This window comes from Leptonychotes weddellii, chromosome 13 (genome assembly GCF_054177405.1).
Source record: "Leptonychotes weddellii isolate Sample4059 chromosome 13, ASM5417740v2, whole genome shotgun sequence".
Lineage (NCBI taxonomy): Eukaryota > Metazoa > Chordata > Mammalia > Carnivora > Phocidae > Leptonychotes > Leptonychotes weddellii.
Genome location: NC_138381.1, coordinates 11,996,462 through 12,018,815, shown reverse-complemented (window position 1 = coordinate 12,018,815; position 22,354 = coordinate 11,996,462). Strand labels below are relative to the sequence as shown.

At 40.7% G+C, this 22,354-nt stretch overlaps 1 protein-coding gene across 1 annotated transcript in view; it reads left to right on the top strand.

Moving 5' to 3' along the window:
• The first annotated feature begins 12,579 nt into the window (after positions 1–12,579).
• The window catches only part of SERPINB5 (serpin family B member 5), a 21,532-nt gene continuing 11,757 nt past the window's right edge, over positions 12,580–22,354 (top strand). The window contains exons 1-2 of the mRNA XM_081801059.1: positions 12,580–12,673; positions 19,749–19,923. Of these exons, the coding sequence (XP_081657185.1) occupies positions 19,756–19,923 (168 nt within the window). The 5' untranslated portion in view covers positions 12,580–12,673; positions 19,749–19,755. The remainder of the gene's footprint in view (positions 12,674–19,748; positions 19,924–22,354) is intronic.

Sequence of the window (22,354 nt, the reverse complement as noted above, 5' to 3'; positions counted from 1 at the left end):
TTGCCTTTCCGGGGTGAAGAACATCAATGACCATTTGTTTCCGCTGAAGTAGTCGGTTAGTCATGAACTTCCTGGTCCGGATAGTTACTGTGTCGTTCATGATGGCGGCCTAGCTTCAAGCAGCCGGGGAGGAAAAGAGCCCAGCACCATTATTTGAAAGGACTGTTCTTTCCCCCATTTAATTGTCTTAGCACCTGCATTCGTCAGCTTGGGCTGCCATAACAAAATACCCTAGAATGAGTGATATAAACAACAGAAATGTATATTTCACAGTTGTAGAGTCTGGGAAGTCCAAGATCAAGGTGCTGGTTGATTCGGTGTCTGATGAGAGTGCTCTTTCTGGCTTGCAGACAGACACCTTCTTGCTGTGTCCTCATATGATGGAGAGAGAGAAAGATCGATCTCTGTTTCTTCCTCCCCTTATAAGGCCACTAATGTCCTTGTAAGGAACCCATCCGCATGAACCAATCTAACCCTAATTTCCTCCCATCTCCCAATACCATCATATTCAGGGTTAGGGCTTCAAAATATGAATTTTGGGGCATCGCAAACATTTAGTCTATAACATTATTCCCCTGGCTCCTTCAAATTCATGTTTTTGTGTACAAAATGCATTCATTCCATCCATAGCTCCAAGAATCTTAACTCATTCTAGCATCAACTCTAAAGTATAACGCCCAAAGTTTCATCTAAGTATCATCTAAATCAGATATGGGTGAGATTTGAGGTATGACTCATCCTGAGGCAAAACTCCTCTCAGCTGTGTATCTGTGAAACAAGACAAATGATATATAATGGTGGGACAGGCATAGGATAGATATTCCCATTCCAGAAGGGAGAAACGGGAAACAAGAGAGGGTGATGGGTCTCAAGCAAGTCCAAAACCTGGCAAGGGGAATTCCATCAGACTTTAAGGCTTATAAACAATAGAAATGTCCTTCTCACAGTTCTAAAGGCTAGAAGTCCAAGGTCAAGGTGCCTGCAAATTCAGTGTCTGATGAGAGGGCCCGCTTTCTGGTTCACAGACAGCTGTTATTTCACTGTGTCCTCCCACGGTCAGGGGGCTAGGGAGCACTGTGCATTTTTTTTTTTTTTTTATAAGAACACTAATCCCATTTATAAATACTAAACCCATTTATAAGAATACTAATCTCATAAGAATACTAATCTCCACACTCATAACATAAGCACCTCCCAAAGGCTGCACCTCCTAATACCATCATATTGGGCCTTAGGTTTCAACATTTGAATTTGGGGGGAGGAGCAAAATATTCAGCCCATAGCAACTGGATAACTCAAGTGCTTCTTTGTTTGACAAAAAGTTCTAATATATATATATTTCTTATATTTTTTTTTCTTCATCATTCTAGAATTTTCTTTCACACTTGAATGTTTTTCTAATACTATGAATTGCTATATATTTTGGCTATAGGTAAGTTTATCCAAAAGCACCACACACCTTAGGTGAAAAAACCACAGCTTATGCAAATGGGATTTTAGGTGTTAACAAACATGTTCTAGATCAAAAGAGATACCGAGAATCCATGAGTAATCACAGTGGCTCCCTACTCCTTTCCTTACATAATGCTTACAATTCCATTGATCTATGATATCCATAGCTCTTTCATAACTGTTCAACATTCTAATTATAGCATTATAAAAGATGAGACCTAGATTTTGTTTCTCTTATGTGTTCAACCCAATATATAATAATTTGTATTTTTCTCAAAGAATTCTGAGAAAACTCATTTTCATATGGATAAAGGATTCCTATAAGTTTGTGTTCTAGTTTTACATAATTTTTTAATTTTTATAACACATCTAGGTATTATTTTGATCAACGTCATAATTAGTATATGTAAGTTTTTATCTAGAATATCTTCTTGAAAAGCAAAAGTATTGGTTTCTGTTCTTGTCAGTAGTGCTGTGGAGTCTTAATTATAAAAGCTATGTGTGTTAATTGAAATACATTTGAAAATATAAGAAAATGAAATGAAACACAGAAACATTCTATAAAGAGTGGGTACTTTTGACCTACCCCAAATTACATTGCTTTGGTTACTCTTGTCCATTCCAGCCAGGTTCCAGAACTTTCTCCTGATGCTTCTATGGGGTAAGGAGAACAGGGATGGAGGATGGGAAGTTGGAGAAGGGAGCTTGATTTCCTCAGAACTAGACTTTGGGTGGAAGTGACTGCCCCTTGAGTTTGCCACACCCTACTCTTGTTTTTTGGTTCTTCAGACCCTGACCAGTGAACCACCCTAGTTTCTTCCTGCTTAGGTGGGACTCCCTAATTCTTTGCTCTGGGGTTCTGCTTATTTGAATATTCTATCTCAGGTTCAAAACATTTGATTTGATGTTCCCAATTCATTTGTATTACTGTATAAAGTGAAATAAAGTCACAAGTAAAGTTTTAGTTATAAAATTCCACTTACTCTAAGGTTGCTCAGATTGATTTTTTTTTAAACTTTTCAGACTTATGAAAAATTTATAATAATAATACAAGGAATTCCCTTATATTCTTCACTTAAGTTCTCCAAATATTATTATTTTACCTGATTGCTTTATTATTCCCTCTCTGCCTCTACCACTTGAGAATAATTGCAGACATGTAGCCCTATTGCCTCTAAATATTTCAACGTGTGTTTCCTCAAAATAAGGACATTTTATTCTATATCATAGTACAAGTATCATAATTAGGGAATAACCATTGGCTTAATACTGTTATCTTCCCCCCCCCAATTTTATTTAAAATTCTAGTTAGTTAACATATAATATGATACTAGTTTCAGGAGTAGAATGTAGTGATTCATCACTTACATAAAGCACCCAGTATTATCATAACAGGCACCCTCCTTAATACCCATCACCTGTTTAGCCCATTCCCCACTCATCTCCCTCTATCAACCCTCAGTTGTTTAGAGTCTTTTATTGTTTAGAGTCTTTTATGGTTTGCTTCCCTCTCTTTCTCTGTCTCTTTTTTTTGTTCCCTTCCCATATGTTCCTCTGTTTTCTTACTTAAATTTCACATGTGAGTGAAATCATATAGTTTTTGTCTTTCTCTGACTGATTTATTTCAGTTAACAAAATACACCCTGGCTCCATCCACGTTGTTGCAAATGATAAGATTTCATTCTTTTTGATGGCTGAGTAATATTCCATCGTGTGTGTGTGTGTGTGTGTGTGTGTGTGTGTGCACGCACCATATCTTCTTTATCCACATAATACTGTTATATAATGCACAGATCCCATCCAAATTTTTCCAGTTGTCCCAATGTTTCAATAATGTCAGCAGGGAGTCTGCTTGCCCTGCTCCCTCTTCCCTCCCCCAACTTGTGTTCTCTCTCTCTCAAATGAATAAATAAAATCTTTAAAAAAGAAAGAAGTACACAATGTCCAATTGTGTCTTCTTTTGTGATGGTATCAACCATTGATGATCATGGCCTACATATACTAGTTCACTTGTGGTTATAAAATGGTGCTCTAATCCTATAACTTCTTTTTTTTTAAAGATTTTATTTATTTATTTGAGAGAGAGAGAGAATGAGAGACAGATAGCAAGAGAGGGAAGAGGGTCAGAGGGAGAAGCAGACCCCCTGCTGAGCAGGGAGCCCGACGCGGGACTCGATCTCGGGACTCCAGGATCATGACCTGAGCCGAAGGCAGTCGCTTAACCAACTGAGCCACACAGGCGCCCTAATCCTATAACTTCTTTATTCATTAGCTGGAATACATCTATAAAGCAAAAACTCTTTATCAACTGCCTGGTTATCTGAGATTTGCATAGAAAAGGCAAAATAAATGTTGGGTTCTTTCCCTTTTGCATCCATTCTCAAAACAGTAAATTGGTTAGGAGATTGTATTCTTTAAGACAGTGGAAGAATGTAACTATAGAGGTGTTTGCTTATTTGCCAAGAATTACCCATACAAACTCTTTATGACAGTCTCATCTTTGGTTTTCCTGAAGAACATGCCAATGCAAATGGAAAATTTGGCATCTTTTGTCAGACAGGGAGCACCAAGAGTAATGTGGCCCTTTTCATCTTCAAAGCATTTCAGGGCTAATTATTTCTCTCATCTCCCCAACAGGTAGGTGTTATTAACCTCATTTTAAAGATAAGTGAGTCTTGAAGAAGATACGAGAGCAACCTGCCCCAAGCTAACAGGGCGTCATGAAAGATGAGAATATAATTTGTGTATGGCTTAATTTAGAATTTCATGCTGGGAAAAAGATACAGGGAGAACCAGAGAAAAAGAGAGTAGAGACCACTGAGTCAGTTCTGACACCATGAATTGTGTAGGGTGCAGGAATTTGAGGACTTGCTGTGCCGTGGGGATTATCAGGGAAGCATTTGATATTGTAATGCCTGACGGATGGCAGGTGCTGAGCAAATGTTTGTCAGATGACTAAAAACAAATATCTTATTGCCACTATGAATATCCTTGTAGTGTGACGAGGACCAGAAACTCTTCACTAGATTCAGACCCTTTAACTATTGTACACCTGGCATTTGGAAGACGATGATGTTTTTCTCTAAGTTAGAATTGTTTTGCCTGCACTGATTAATTCTTGTGTAAAGGAAAGATAGTATTTGTGTGAAACTGAACATTGTTCCTGCTGATAGATCACATGTAATCGTGAGCCTAGATCCAACAAGAGATGATATAATTCTTGGGAATTGGTCTTCTCAACATCAGGGTTGGCACTCAGATTTTTCACTGTAGAGATGGTGAAGTTAAAATAATCCCAATACTTTGGAGCTCGAACATACAAAATTTGTGTTCTCCACCCAGGCTAATTGCCTCAACAGACTATAATTGCTTAGACCTTGGGCAAGCTTGCCTCATCAGCACAAACATTTCTGCCAGTGGTACGAGAGTGAGGTGAAAAGCAAGGCAACAGAAGTTTTTCAAATGGAAAAAACCCAGAAGCTTCCTTCTGACATTAGGTTTGTCTTATTAGTCACCTAACCATACCTCCTAAACTAAACCCAGCTGGTGAGCTTAATGGTGACTTGGGAGTTTATCTCCTTGAAAAGCACTGCTAATACTTTCCAGGTACTATAGACTTGTAGTTCAGGAATCGAATTCTATGGTAAGACTTCCCAGGTGAGAAATCTCAATTTAATTTGCACTTCCTGTTTCTTCTCTCTTTTTAATTCTCAATTCATCTGCCAATAAACCTATTTATTGACTTAATATTTTTTTCTTTTTTTAAGGAACTGCATTCCTTCTTAGCTTTTCTCCTTCCCTAACCTAAAGTTAGCTTTGATGGTATGGCTGCTCAGCTGTTTAAAGGCATCCTGGTAATTTTTTGGACAGGTAAAGAGGAAGGAGGAGGGACCCTGCCCATCTAACACAGCCTCCTCCTACTCCAAATCTACTCAAAGCCTTGCTCCACTTTCCTTAGGCTCCTCCTTCTCTGGCTAATGATATCCTCCTGTGAAGTCATGACTGCTAACGGTATGCTAACATTAGTTTGCTCATTGAATCTGGGAATACTAGAAGCTTGAAGAAAGTAGGTTGAAAACTAATATGAAGGACACATTGTCTTACACAAGGAGAGTGAATACATCATCTTTTTAATACTAATAGGTGGTAGATCTGGCAATATAATTCAGCTTAGGGGTGTGCAAGAATCATGGCTCTACCATAGAGATGTGTGGGAGACACCCATTATGGAGGGCAGCCATGACTCCCACCAATGAATGGCGATTCACACAAGGGGTGGGAGGGAGCTTGATTCTAACCAAATGAGTCAGGATGGTGGTTTGGCTTTGTGGTGAGTCTTTGGGCTTCCTCTTCACAACTGCTTTTGAAAAGAACACTGATAATAAATGTCAAGGGATTCAACTTTGATTCATTTATTTTCTTCCATTCTTGAGCTGTAATTAGGACTCCATACTTATTTGTTAACTTTTTTTTTTTTTTTAAGCAGTGGAGGTGGTGTGGTATTTGAACAGGCTCAGCCTTTGGAGTCTGAGTTCTGGGTGTGAGCTTAACTCCATCGCTCACTAGTAATTACTTAAATTTCTAATATCACTTTTCTCATTTGTAAAATTGGACTCATGATATGTAACTGACTTGAAAGAGATAATCACAAATTAAATAAGCACAAAATTGCTTTGGGGAAAAGGCTGGGTGTACAATAAGAACTTAAAAGTTGCAAAGTATTGTAGGTGGTCATAGGGATAGTAATAATAAATATCTATGATTTAATATGAAATTTAATATGAAATATTAAATATATACTCCCCTCTTCAAAGTCTTAATCCTCCTCTCTTAACTACTAGTGAATTCCACTTTTATTTTTGTTTTTCATATTTTTCTTTTGCTGCTGCTCTTTGCTATTTATAAAAAACCCAGACCTAAATGTAGAAAGGGAAAACCTCATCTAAATTGGGTGTGTATGTTTGTGGATATATGTGTGTGTGAGTGTGGATGTCTGTGCATGCGTGTGGTACAACCAGTGATTCTTAGTTCCTCTCAAGCTTTGTAGACTTAAATTTTCTTCCATTAAAAAAAAAAAATCTACACTTTTTTTTCTCTATATCTACTATCTAGGTAACATTAATCTTTCTGAGGTTTGTAACCTCATGGCAAGTTTTAGAGAGTAAAAATCATGATGGTTAACATTTATTGGACCTTTCTTGGTGGCAGGCACTCTTCAAAGCACTTGATATGTGTTCTCTCATTTCGTCCTCATTATATGAAGAGTTGCTAATGTCACCCCATATTACAGATGAGGAGACTGGGGCAAAGTGAGTTTAGTAATTGTCCGAGGCCATGGAGTCAGAAAATGGCAGAGCTGGGAATCAGCCAGTCTCACCACTAACCATTGGATGGCCTGTATCAGTGAGTCCCCTGATAGAAGCCTGTGATTTTGAAGGGATGATTTGTGAACAACCAGTCCTGAACCACTTAAAGGAATTCAGATTCCAGGGCCTGGACCTATCGAATCACAGTGCCTGGAGATTTGGATCTGGGAATCTGAAATTTGACTGTACTTCCTTTCCTGTCCCCCTTCCCTCACCCCCCCACCACCTCCACCCACCACCCCATCCCCCCACCAAGATTCTGATGCATGATGGTTTCAAAGAACCAGTAGCGTAGGTATTTTGATCTAATTAGATAGAAAAAGAAAACTTTGATTTATTTACTATAATTTTTAATTCTTTATGTTTGAAAATACTAAAACAGCAACTCTCTTTCTTGGAATTTGGACACCAGTTCCTTGCATGATAGTCATTGTCTGCACCCGCCATTGCTACAGATAACTTATTACTTTCCTACTACAGATTTCTGCTCATGTGTTGGTTTTATAAATTTAAGATATGCTTATTTAATGTTAGTGTGCAAAGCACTGTGTGAATTCTAGGAAGGAAGAGTAGGAATGTAGAGATAAATAAAATATGGTCCTGCTCTCATGTAGCTTGGGGTCTAGGGAGGAATAAAACTCAAATGCACATGATATATGGGTGTGGATGAAGGGGTATACGTACAGAATGGGGCTCAGGGAAGAAAGGCCAGGTCTCCAGTTTCATGTTGGGAGGATTTGGAGCTCCAGCAAGCAAATCCCAGAGTCCTCGAGGTGTGGGGCAAATGAGGACCCTGGACAGAAAGTTCCCATCTTAGGAGGTAGAGCCCAGAACTAGAGTTCTCATGTGAAGAGCCTGGCATGGTGCCTTACATGCATAGTGTAGGTTGATTCATACATTTCTCCTCCTCCCCCCAAATTCCTTGGAAGCCTTCTTGAAAATTTCCTCCTTTTCCAAGTGAAGCCAGTTGACTTCATGTTTCTGAGACATATAAATTCTTACATTCACTCTCTCATTTTGTTGGTTCTGTCAGCACAGAACCAATGCACATTAGAGGAAGGGGTACTTCATATATTTTACATAATATATTCCGTAGTCCACATGAAATGGGTACATTAAAATTCAGCTTAAGCCAAACTCTTGTGCTTCATACAAGAGTAAAGTGTATTTAAGGGCACCACCTGGATTTCAACCGGAATCCGGTTCCGCCATTTACTAACGTTGTGACCTGGGGGAAGTTATTCAATAGCCCTATCCCTCTGTATTTTTTTTCTTTTTCATTTATAAAATGGAATAAAAGTAGAACTTATTTAAAATAGGTTATTACAAGGCATGTAGTAAAAAAATCTTACATCATTTTTAAAAATGGGCACACAAGACAGTGTGGGCTTAAGTTTCACCATTTGGAAACAAGGGATTTGGACTTGGTGATGGCCAAGTTTCTCTTAGAGCTGTGTGTTGGCTTCTCCTTGACATGATTTATGTTGCATCATGTAGCAAGGTAGAGATCAAGGCCCGCAACTGAGTCAGCATGGCAGCTAAGCCTGTGGGGGAGGAGGTGGGAGGAGGGAGAAAGAGGGTCAGGCCTGTTCCCACTTGTGCTCCCCTCCTGGGGTGGGGATCCTCCTGGAGGTGCTCCTGGGCCCCAGGGCGTTGGGCTCCTGTCCTCCTTGGCCTGGCTCATCTAGGGAGGGTTTGGGTCTGGTTGCCGGGCTCAGGTGGGACACCAGGTTCTGCTGCGTGGCTGAGCAGTCCTGGACCTCATCAAAGGGAAACTCTGGAATTTCTACTTCTTAAAAAACACCATTTTGCTTTTGAGTTGCATAGCCTTTATTGCACGGCATGGGTAATCATGGACTACACCTTGAGATTTATTTTGCAAACGCCCGGTTGTGGCAGATAGTTTTTTTGAAAGTAACTTGTCCAGAAACATAACTTTCAATCGTAAGAAATAGATGATAATTCTAGAGAATTTGGCAGATACAGGGAAGTATAAAAAGAAACTAAAAATCACTTTCAATTGCATCAGCTGGAAATGATTACTGTTAAATTATTTGATACACTGTCTTTAAGTCTTCTGAGTATACACACACACGTCATTTGTCAACCTTAAGTGCATTACAGCAAGAACCAGAGTCTCTAAATCCGTATATATATATATATGTATATATTTCTTAGCCTACTGTTATGCAGCTTAATCTTGTAGGCACTACTCTTCAAAAACATATATTTAGTTATTTTCCTTGTGATGGATATTCAGCTGGTTTCTAGCTTTTCTGTTATAAATAATATTACTGTGGATATTTCTGTACATTAATCATTGACTCTATCTGTAATTATTTCCTTAAGAAAGATTTCTAAAAGGTGTATTGGGTCAAAGGAGATGAATAATAAAAAGGTCACATATTGCAAAATTGATATTATTATTTCCCAGAAAAGTTGGCTAATTTACATTTCTATTGGCTGTATTGAAATTCTTATTTCTACTGGACATTTTGGAAAGATTGTATTTTGATTCTTATATTTGTTCCTTTTGTCTTATAAGAATTACATATAAAAGGAAAATTATAAAATAGCTTATATATACAAATATTTGAAAAGCTGAATGAGAAGTCGCCAGATCACATAACTTGATTACCTAATGAATTAAAACCCAGTCTTTAATGAACTAATATATTGAATTTTCATTTCATTTTTATGTCACATTCAAGGCATTCCATACTATTCATTTTCTTGAGTCATTGAGCTCTTTTTTGGTTAGGTAAAGGCAAGTTTCACTCTCTGACCTTTACGTCTACAGGGAACATTAGAACCATGGGTCCAACCCCTCTCTCCTTTTTATGTTGCAGGAGTCTGAGGCCCAGAGAAGCTAAGTTTCTTGCTGATGATTAATACTTACTGAACCATGGAGTGTGGCTCAGAATTGACTCCAAGATGAATTGAATCCTCTTTCCCACGCTGTCACCTTCTTTTCCTCTACATCCATCAACCAAATATAAGTGATTTGATATTGAATTTTCTGCTTGGATATATCCTGACACTCAGTATGAAGAATTGTACCACTCATGCTATCTGCTTGTGGTTTAATTCTGGAATCTTGCTTTACCCTTTATTTGTTTTTTCAGTGTTAGTCCCCCCCCCCCCATAAGTTTGCATCTTAGTAGAAATTTCATGTGAGTCATTTTCCATTACAGGTTACCATTTAATATAAAATTTCTTCTAGACACAATTTTAGGCTTCTCAAACACTAGATGTTGGTAAGTCACAAAGCATGAAAGTGTGTTAAGCTGTTGGATTCTTGAAATGGACATAGTTTAGGTAAAGGATTATAAATTGGGGTTTTGAAGACTTTTTTTTTTCTGTCTCTATCAGAAACTCTAAGGTAAAGTTGTCTTAACTTTTCTATTTCAGTTTCTCTACATGTGAAAAGGAGGTGACTGTTCTCAGGGACTGGGTGTGGGCTTTATTGTGTGATTTCTGTGAATAGTTGGAAATTTGCACGGTTCTCATTATTCCTCTGTTGTATGGGAGAACTGTTATATGCATTGGTGGGAATCCTACCTATCAGTGGTAAAAAAAACACTTGATGATTTGTAGGTATCTGGGGAGAGTACTCAGGAATTCTTGGCTGAAATTTATCTTCTTGGAAGAGAAGACAGAGAGAGAGAGAGAGAGAATTCTAAGCAGGCTGTAACAAAGCTCCTTTGAATGGTTCCTGGGAGTGGCTGGGTGTGGTAAGCCATCCCTCAGCCAAAATGCTGAGTAATCAAGTTAATAACGTTTGCAGTGTTTCAGACTACAGGTAAGAAAAAGCACCAACAAAACAGTCTCCTAGGTTATTAAATATTTGGGCTGATGATTGCTCTTGTTGAACTGGAGAAAATTATGTCTGATAAAATTGTTTGATGACTGAATGGATAATTCATTCTTTAAGCTATATTTCTTCCCTCTAAAAAAACAAAAAAACAAAAATCTACTCTTTAATGCATAGTCAACCACATGGTTTTTGTGGCAAATGAAAGAGAAGAAAATTAGAGGTCATTTGGGGAATCGTAGAGCAAATGGTACTTCCTACAAACAGCCGGATCCCTTTCCATTTAGTATTTTTAAAGAAATATTTATTTCCAACAGTCAGAATTATGTTCGGGTTTCCTTGGGCATTGCGGAATTCCTGTCACCAGAAGCATTTCTGTCCAGGTTTGACAAGTGCTGAGCAGGAGTGTTGCAGAGGGAATTCAAACATCAAAAGGGAGAAAGGACAAAGCTGTCTGATTTAAACGCAAGTCTCTTAAAAATCTTTGGGTCACAGTGGCAAGTGTGCAGCAGCTGTTCAATAAATTATTGCGGTGAATTAGGTGTGAATCCTCTGAACCAGGCTTTGGGCTATTATGAGTCTTCCCTGAGCCTGTGCCTGCCTGAGGAACCGGCAAAGCAGTAAAATAGTAATGGCCATCAGCAGGGAGCACACACCATGTGCCAGACGAATCCTACGTATTGTGTCTTCATGCGTATATGTATTTCATTTTACAGATGAGGACACAGGCTGGAGCGGTTAAGCGCTTTGTCTGGGATAGCTGAAGCAAGGAGAGGTACTGTGAGTTTCCCAAGGAGTGACTCTGCCCCTAAACCCACATTTCCCCACTAGAACTGGAGAGTGTAATTTTTGAGAAGCATCCTGCCCACATCACCCTCTGATGACCTTCTTACCTCCACTTGCCCCACTGATGCCTAAGAGTCTACTTTCAGAGTTCAACTCATTTAGTTTATGACTTTGATCCTGGTTAGTAATAACCAGGCATCCGGGGAAGGGAAGCTATCAGTCAATCTTAGTTTGGCAGAACGAGGTGCTCTCATTCATTTAGACAACAAGCATTTATTGACTGCATACTGTCTATCAAGTCCGCACCAAGGGTTGGTGTTACAAAAATGAACGAGCCTTGGTCTTTATCGTTAAGATTCATAGCTGGATAGAAAAGACCGTGCAATAAACAGCTGATCGTGAAAGTGTGTGATAAACGAACAATAGAGAACCTTAGGTGAGTACAGCAGAGAACCAGTTGGCTTTAGTTGCAGGTACTTTCCTGAGAACAGATTTGCTAGGAAGGGTATAGGTCGTACTAAATGAAGGAGCTGCAGGGAGGCAGGAAATTCGGACTCTGCAAAGAGCAGGCTCCACAAAGAGCAGAGCTGTGTAATCTTAGTCACTGGGAGCTTCATCCAGCACTTCGTCCTATCAATGGTATTACATATTTTGCTAAGCAGAATTTATTTAATTTCTGGGGGCCCTCTTTCTTTTGTGATCGCCGCTCTGTTTAATTGGTAGTACCTCTTTGGCATTCTAGGCAGGATGAGCTATCCCAGTTGACGTGGAAAGGTAGAGGTTAGGGAGCTTTTTGGGGCACCACCCTATTTGAGAAGTATGAATCATTACGACCATCACATATTCCTTCTATTTCATATCATATTTCATCTTCCGGTCCCGCATGGCCTCCCAGGGTTGCCCTTCTGTACCTACGAATGTATGTATTTAGCCCAAGGCAGGATCCACCGACAGCCCTTCCTGCCCGAGCATGTCAGAGGCCTTTGGAAGCTGTGCAGACAACAGCAACTTCAGCCTGAATCATTTTTTTCACTCACGGACCAGCTGCCAAGAGGCATGAGTAAGAGCCAGGAGTGCAGGAGTGGGAGGCGGCGGGAGCGCAGGCTGGGAGTGGTCACAGAGGGCGTGGTGCCGGTTCAGGTGAGCAAGCCTTGCCTCTGCCCCACAGAGGGTTTGTCCCTACATCAAGGTCCTTCCGCGGCCCTCACTTTCCTTCTCCCTTGCCGTGCATTTTCCAGGATAACTGTGACTCCAGGTAAGCAAAGCGCGGTGGTGGGGCTGGTGATGCCCCCTTTCAGGAAGATTCTTAAAACCAAATAATGATTTGAGCTGCTTCGAGGTGGTGAAGGAAGTTGACATAGCGGTTATTGTCAAGGACAGGCGGTGGGCTGTGGTGCTGCTGCCTGCCCACCCCCACATGGGCAGCACTTTGAGCTCTTGGTCCTTTGGGAACCAGGAATGCCGTGTAGGGGGCGAAAGCACTTGGCCAGGAGAGGTGCAAGTATGAAGAGATAACACGGCTAGAGGTCTGGGTGCTAGTGGTGGTGGGACTGTGCGACAGTGATTTCTGGAGGGGAAAGTTTTTCTGAGGACCTTTTCAGCCCTATCTGGGAATTCAAAATGAATTTTGTAATGCTAGTTTCAGAAAGGGCATGGTGCTGGAAACCTGGAGAGACTCAGCAGGCATTTGAATGTCTGGCTCACCTTCCTGATTGGGTGAGAGTCTGATTTTGGAACCACTTTTCTTTTTGGCATTTTTAAGCACCCAGTCAGTGTGCGCTTACTAGGAACCACATTCTTCCAGGCAGGGAATATTTTCTCTCCCTATTTCTGGGTTTCAGGACACTTGAAACATGTTACGTATTTCACATGTGTGTTCTTGGGCAACATTTCAAATAGGCTGGTTCATAGTTTCTTCCTCATAGACACTGTGGTTTTTATGGCTTCATTGAGGTGTATCATACTAAAGATCAATTTTAATAGGCCAGGCTGTTCTGTTGGCTTGTAATCAGATTAGGTACAGATTCACAGAGTTGAGGGGTTAGCCACACTCTGGCTCAGCCCTTTACGTTGTGGTTGAGGAATGGAGGTTCACAGAGGTGAAGTGGTGTCCACAGTCAAACAGCTTATAAGTGAGGAGATGAAGTAGAATCCAGGCCTTCAAGCCCACAGCTTGTAGACTTTTCCATGAACCCCCAGGTACTCCTAACGACTTCTTTACTCCTACATCACCAAAGAGGTTTTGAATAGAATCAGGTGGGTCTCAAACCTGAGTCCCTACCTGTGTGTGCAAGTGTTTGATGGGTACCTTGATGGGTGGAGAGATGGATGCCTGCCTGAAGAAAGGATTCTCCGTATGACTCAGTGGGTTTATTTCTTTGCTTCCTAATGCCTTGAATTCTTCTGCTACTTCAATCCCTATGCTTGACTTTGAAGGTACACAGTCTGAGCAATTGGTCATTCTGGTACGGCAAGCCTGATTCTAGTTTACTGTTGGGCAGCAATGGGAAGGCTCAGTGGTCAAGATCAGGCTTCTAAACAGAGTATCTGAGCACAGGAGAGGCTCCCCCGCCATTGGCAATTAAGCAATTGACCTTATTACTAATAGCTGCGTTGTTCTCTCCTGCTAACAAAGCACTTTTCACACACATCTATTCATTCAAAACTTCACTTAATCCTCATGAGATTCTTTCACACTGCAGAAGCTGCAAGGTCTCCCATTTTCTTAATCTGGCTCTGACTTTTTCTTCTTGTGAGTGCAGACGGCAGAGACTGTGTTTTTAGGCATTCCATTATAGTTATTACAATAGGCAAGGTTTCTCAAGACCTTGCCTTGGGACTGGCTAGACCAAATACTGATTTTTTTCACCACATTTTTCTTCATCTGTAAACTGAGGCCAGCTAGGCTAAATGATATCCACAATAATGTGACACAGTGAAAAATAGTTTTTAAGGAAAAAAAACCATGCACATAGCCGTGTGTGTGTGTGTGTTTGTATGTGCAAATGTGCGTAGAAGAATGGATCTATACATAGAGTGAAATTATCTTGTTCAAATACAACATGTTTGAGAGCAAAAGGGGCACTCTTGCTAATTTCAGGACAAGACAGATAAACCAGGACTGTCCCAGGCAAAGTGGGACATATGGTCAACCTACCCACAAGGTCTTTATCTCATCCAAATGGTCTACAGATGAAAAGCTTGAGGGCCATTGGCTTAGATGCATTAAAAACATTAGGAATCTTTATGCAGGGGCCAGTGACCAGCTATAGAGCTAGAGAAATGAGCACACTGACCCTGCGCACATCCTAGTGTGTGTGGCTCCACTCATTTGGGACCCCCTGCAGTCTCTGAATTGGGTCCGTTCTCTCTGGCACACAGTTTTGCATGGCTAACTCCTACTTCTCCTTCAGGACTTGCTTTCGTGTGACTTACTTGGAACTGTCTCTGAGGAGACCTCACTAAGATTGTACTGTGAGTGAGCTGTCTCCCCTGAGGGCTCCCACCAGAAACTGGTGCCCCCATCCAAGTGCTAAGGACACCATCACACGTGACATGCCACATGACAGCTCCACAGAGGCAGAAACCGTGTGTGTTCACTTGTGACTTCCTAATGTCTAGCTCAGTGCCTGACACACAGGAGGTCCCCAGTTAACACTTATTAAATGAAAGCAATATCGAATTCATAGTTTGCAATGTAAAGAGCAGGAAGAGAACAAGAGCTTCTTGGAAAATGGTAAAAAAAGTTTTGTGTGTATTTAAAAAAAAAACATGCAGAGTCTCTTGGTATCCCTGAAAGGGTAATTGAGGACATGTAGGATTTTTGGAACTCTGAAGACTTCCAAGAGAACACACGCCAGTGAAGACACAATTACCGAGAGGGAAGGCGATGAGGTGTGGTGGGGAGCACGTGGCCGGCAGCTGGTGGAAATGAAAGTCTGGTTTTGCCACTCTCACTCCCGGTGTGAGTGGCCTGGGACAATCACTTCATCTCTGTCTGCCTTACTTTCCTCATCTGTAACATGAAGGGGAGGAGCCAGACTAGATCCATTCCAAGATCTTGTCCCACTTGAAAGATCTATGATTTTAGGATTCAATGCAAACAACAGGCAACTTTGCAATATTTTCTGACAACTTTTTGTTTCTTGCATTTGCATTTCTAACTTAAATTTCCATCTCACTTTTCTCTGGTTATCATAAAAGTGCCTCTTAAACATTTAAGTGACCTAAAAGATGTAGTGTTTTCTATGTTGGAGCTGTAATGGAAATTCTCTTTATTTGTTATAATTGTCAGAAGGTTTTCATGAAAATGAAAGAAGTTCTCTCTGTAACAAAGTGAAAAGTGAAACCAAAAAAGTTGCAGCAATTTTAACACTCTGAACACATGTCATTAGACATGTACATTTATTATGTAGGACTTGCTAATCTGTACTCTTTTCTTTTCTAATTTCTACTCTTGTACGCATTTTTATAGTATTCACTACTCAAAATGGTCCGTGTAGGACCTGACGCATTTTCCTGGGCTCGTATTGCTAACATTGCCAAGATTTGTTTGCATGTTTTGTCTTGCAGCACAGCGAGGTGGTAATTGGCTGTGGCCAAAGTCATCCCTTGGAACTACTTTAGACCAGATCGGCCTTAAGTATTTTTAGGTCAGGGCGCCTGGGTGGCTCAGTTGGTTAAGCGACTGCCTTCGGCTCAGGTCATGATCCTGGAGTCCCTGGATCGAGTCCCGCATCGGGCTCCCTGCTCGGCAGGGTGCCTGCTTCTCCCTCTGACCCTCCCCCCTCTCATGTGCTCTCTCTCTCTCATTCTCTCTGTCTCAAATAAATAAATAAAAAAAATCTTTAAAAAAAACAAAAAAGTTTTTAGGTCAGTTGGTAATAATCACCAAGCAAGGGATCAGATTTACCATGCAATGTCTGATTGATTACTTGCTTGGTGACTGCCCCTACAGCAATTTCCACGTGCTGTCATTTTCTGCTTCCTTTGTCAAGCATCAAATAATGTTATTGTCTCTGGGACCTCAGATATGAAGGGGCTGCATGACCTTCCCCAACTCGAAGGAGACCTTTTCTGGGAAAGGAGCTTGTCAGCACACAGATAAGAAGGCACACCTCATGCACTGAGGACTCTTCATGCAAAGGAACAGACTCTTGAAAGGGAGGGTCTGCTCTTGTCAGGGAAGCCTCAGCTGATAGACATGTACTGATTTGTATTTTCCAACAGAGGCCTGACTCTGAGACTTGAATTGCAACACAGTGTTAATTATATTGTGTAATCAACTGTACTAAAAACCACCACGATCTTGTACTCACATAGAACCATTTAGACTACGTTTATCTTCAAATGCTATAAAGCATGAAAGAAGAGTGCTTCACTTGAACAAAATGAGAATTTCTTTACCCTTTGATCCGCTTCCTGGAGTTTGCTGTCAAAATTCCCTTAGTGGATTACTCCAAGGCCTTACACACAAGAAGGAAATCAAACTTTAGTAAAGTTTGTTATCGATTATGCAAAATTATTCTAATTTCTCTTCGGGACAGTGGGAAATACATGCTGGGAAGGACTGCTGATGTCTGTTCAAGCAGAGTTGGTATGTTTTCATATTAGCATTAATGTGATTAGGCCTCAAGTTGTAAAAGCTTTGAGAAGTTCCCAGTGACCTGGGTTTAGGCTTTTCTCTTTGGTGAAGAAATAGCTCATGTAGGCATCTCTCTTTGATGGAGAAATAACTCATGCTGAATTTTAACTGTAGATGAAGTCCGCACTGTCAATGTTAAATTTACTGTTGGAGAAAGCCAGACATCTTGTCCTGAAAGTCTGTATACATGGATTCCCCAAACGTTTTGTGAAGTTTTTTTAAATTTTCCTGCAGTGGTCCTACTGGTCCAAACACCCCATATGCTTCCATTTCTATCTCATTGCCTTCCGCACACCTGATACTGGGCTCCTTCGCCTGAGAATGGGCTGTCATCCACGCAGACCCCAACCCTGAGGAGAGAGGAGAAGGTCATGGGCCCCAGAGAAATGTAAGATTGAAGGTTACCTTGTAGTAGGTTTTCAGTGAGAACACAGACCTAAGCTCACTTAGCTGTTCTTATCGGGGACATAAAATGAAAGAGGAAGAAGTCATTGGAGATGACAAGCGAGCATGAACGGGTCAACAAAACTTTTTTTTTTTTTGGTAATGAATTTCCTTTTACAGACTCCGAGATATATTATAGTCTTTTTGAATCCATCCTACACACAAGCCACATGTCCCATAAAAGGCAGAATTCTGAAAACATATTTGTAGACCAGGGGCCCATTCCTTGGTCTTATTTTTGCATCTTTGAATTTTGAATTTCTGTTAAGGTATAAGGTACACAATTGAGATCCTATTCATGCATTGACTCTAACAGCTCTTTAGGTCCTGTTGGCAGGAAGCCCTCTGTCCTGAGTGCTGATACTTTGTTTGACACCAGGAAGCGTGTCCTACCAGAGGTCCTTCAATGTCATGTTCGCTCTTTGTGTCTGTGTGTGTGACTACACAGTGCCCGACGGCTTTGGGGGAATGCTTCAAGCCTTGGCCTGTGCCCTAGTCAGCCAGGGGTAGTAATATCATTCTATGGCCCTCAGACACATTCTATCCTGGGCTCAGGCTGAGCCTGAAGAGTCCATGTAGCTCCGCTCTGTTCTAGAAAGGGTTATGCCCTGACTGCTTGAGTTACCCAGGTGCCCTCCAGCTTGATCATTAACTACTGGATTGGACAGATAGGTGGACCTTTCAATAGAACAACAGTTCTCAAACTTTTAAATTTCAAGACCCCTTTACACTCTTAAAAATTACTGAGGATCCCAAAGAGCTGTTTTTCTTTCCTTTTTCTTTCTTTCTTTCTTTTTTTTTTATGTCAGATATGTCTATCAGTATTTCCCAATTAGAAATTAAAACTGGAGAAATTTTGAAATATTTACTAATTTATTAAAAATGACAATAATATAACCATGACATATTAACATGAATAACATATCTTTATGAAAAACAACTCTTTTCTAAAGGAAAAAATTGCAGAAGGATGAGTAACGTTTTTTATTGTCTTCAAATCTCTTTAAAATTTGGTTTAAGGGAAGACACATCAAACAGCCTCTGGAAAACTGCTGCATATTTGTGAGAGATTGAACATGAAAAGACAAACAACGTCTGAAAGTTATTATGAAATTTTTAAAAACTTATTTAATCTATGCCCAACAAGGGGCTTGAACTCACGACCCGGGGATCAAGAGTCGCATGCTCTGCTGACTCTCTGAGCCAGCCAGGTGCCCCTGAAAATGGACCCACTAAAAGATGCCAGGGGTCTCTGGACACCACTTAGCGAATATGCATCAGAATAAGAGTCCTCAGACAAGACTAGGTGCCTACTCACTTCCCCAGGCTCCATATTTTTAGCTGAACCCACCTTCCCTCTTTTCTTTAACTCCTCACGTGGCTCACTTGGCAAAGGCAGCCCTGCATTCTACTTATTTGTCTCCGTATCTCCCCAAAGGGATTGCAGACTCAGAGAAGGAGGGACTCAGGTGATACTTCTAATACTTTGTGTGGTGTGTCTTCCACATTGTAGGTATGTACTCACACCAAAAACAATCACAGCTGTGTTTATTCAGTATTGCTATGTGCTAGGTGCCCTCCTAGGGCATTACTGGCTGTATTAGATTCCTAGGACCGCTGTAACGAAGTACCACAGATTGCGTGGCTTGAAACAATAGAAATGTATTCTCCCACAATTCTGGAGACCAGAAGCCCGGAATCAAGGTGTTGGCAGGGCCCTGCTCTCCCTGGGAGCTGTAGGGGAGAATCTGTCCCATGCTTTTCTCTTAGCTTCTGGTATTGCCCGTGATTCTTGGGGTTCCTAGAAGCATCACTTTGATCTCCTCCTCTGCTATCTGTGGCCTTCTCCCTGTGTGTCCTCACATCATCTTCCCTTTGCTCATGTCTGTCTCTGTGTCTTTTCTCCTGTTCTTACAAGGACCTCAGTCACCCTCTTAACCCTAACTTGATTAAATCTGCAAAAGATCTTATTTCCAAATGAGATCCCATTCACAGGTATCCAGGAGTGGGACTTCAACATGTCTTTTTGGGGGACATGATTCAACACTTTACACTTACTAAATATTAAATTGAACCACACAGAACTGCTGTGATTTGACTGTTTTTCATCTGCAAAAATGTTAATTTTGTATGGTTTAGCCTAAATCCTAATTGAAACAAAATTGGTAAACGAAACCAACTGATTTTGATCAGTGTTGTCAACTGTCAACTGAAATAACCTCATCCTTGTACTTTGCTCCAGACCCACAATGGATGCTCTACGACTGGCAAATTCAGCCTTTGCAGTTGACCTGTTCAAACAACTGTGTGAAAATGAGCCAGCAGGCAATGTCCTCTTCTCTCCAATCTGTCTCTCCACCTCTCTGTCCCTTGCTCAAGTAGGCGCCAAGGGGGACACAGCAAATGAAATTGGACAGGTAAGCTCCGTACCTTGTTTCTGCTTTGAGTGCAAACAGGCTTATTAGAACACATAGGCAGTGCCTAAGGAAAATGAATGGGGGCTCTTAGAGAAAATTGCTCAGCATTGAGAATTGTGCTATGTCTAGCACCCTCTTAATCAGTCTTTAAATGTGAAAGTTCATTAATCTGTCCTGCAACCCACATTTACAAGTACCATGTTGTGCTGGAGAACCCGGGACCTGCTAGGCAATCACAATCTTTATACCAATGGGTGGCCTTCGGCAAGTCTACCTGTTACATTATAAGAATCAATCAAGATGGTGTTTGTTAAATGTGCCGCTGCAGACAACCCCTGTCTTATGCACAAAATTTATTGACAGCATCATGCTTTATTTTAAGATGTAGGCTCCACTGCATTCTACTCTATAATATATTCTACCCTATAATATGGTAATATCTGTATTAGATAAATATATCTGCACTTATGTTGGTACAGAAATAACATTTTAAATTTTCTACCTTCAAGTAACAGGGATGAATAAGAAGACGGATTGTGCTTTCTTATGTTTCAGAATACTCCCTAGGGCTTGAGTATCCCATGTGAGAAGAATGGACTAAAATGATGTCACCCCTCCCCCATATATGTTTATAGTTATATGCAGATGCAAGTGTATGTGTGTGTGCGTGTGTATTTTTTTTAGAGTTACTTTTTTGGCTATGGTTGACTATTTGCTTTGTAAAATTCTTAGACCTTCAAATGAGGTGATCTTCCAGATTGTTACATTTTAAATACTCATTTACCTTTATTTCAGTTTATCATTATTTTTAATTGTGATGTAATTGACATATAACGTATTAGTTTTAGGTGTGCAATAGAGTGATTTGCTATCTGCATATATTGTGAAATGATCACCGCAGTAAGTCAAGTTAACATCTGTCACCTTAAATTGTTACAATTTTTTTTTTCTTGTATGAGAACTTTTGAGACTTATTCTCTTAGCAACTTTCAAATGCACAATACAGTAATTGTTAACTATAATCACCCTGCTGTATATTACATTCCCATGAATTACTTATTTTATGCCTGGAAATTTTGACCCCTTTACCCATCTCCCCCTCTTAGATAGTAGGTAGATGGGCTTCTACTTCCATTCCAGTATTATTTTTATGTTGATCATTTTAGGTTCAACGGAATCTTTTTTTCCATCAACTCACAAGCATTTAAAAAAGGAATGTCTTCTTATATCCATAAATCCCCAGAAAGTATGACCCACAAAATATCATTTGAGTCAGGATGAAGAATTTACACTAGAAACTGAGTGGGGCTTGAAAAAGAAACTTCAGTTGTGGGCAGAACACCTGTCTCTTCTTATCTGTCCTTCACTCCCGACTCCCCCTCCCCTCCATCCCTACCCCATTTCTCCTTCCTCCTTCCTCATCTCCCATTAGAGAAGGGATAGTAAAGAGAACTTCCTGGTAGTGGGTCTGTTCTCAATATTAATAATAAAGCTCTTTTCAGTACCTCCAACTGTTTTCCTGGTAGTGGTTACCTGGGTTCCTTAATTTTCTAGTCTTTTTTCCTGTCATTGAGCATGAGAGTACCACTTGGACCAGCCAATTTGACCCTGCTGTACCGAGGTTTTTGAGTCATCGGCACGGTGTGCCCATTTAGTGACAATACCTGAGGTGTGGCAACCAGGGCGGTTATTATGACTTAAGAGTGAGGAGAGGATCACTTTATGCTGACATCACGTTTTGGGGCACAATGAAGCAGAGGAGCTGCTGGGCTATTGGTTGGAACAAAAGAAAAGTTAGGAACAAAATGGAAGGAATGAAGCCTTCCAGAAGACAGCATCCTAGTTTTAAGTGACTTCCAGTATTACTATAAGAATAATTATTAATGTTTCTGAATCCATATGATGTTTTAGGTGTTTTACATGCAATGTCTGTAATGGTCATATCAACTCAGAAAAGTAGGTATTCTCAGTCCCTTTTCCAGAGGGGAACATGAATCTCTGAAGAGCTGGGCAAGATTATATGTCTAGTGGGTACAGGCTGGGATTCCCAGGCAGGGCTGTGTGACTGTAGCCCACCAAGTGCAGCCAACCATGGATGGTGGCCGCCTCCCAACGGTGATGCATCAGCACACTTGGTTAGAGCAACCGAAGGGGCTAGATAGACCCTGGCTGGAGACGCCTCTATCCCCGAATCTGATACCTGCCTAATGATTGTCTCTCTTGGTATTCATCTCTCTCTTCTTGTGTCTCAGTTGGATAGACATTATAACCCAGCTTTATTCTTGACCAAGTTCAGAAAGCCTTCTTTATGAACATTGGAGGCATCACTTTGAAGAATGGGCAAAATTGCCCCGTAGTTGAACAAAGAGAAGACTATCTTCATGGCAGTCAACTGGGGACAGTTCTGCCCCCCCCTCCCATCCCAGGGACA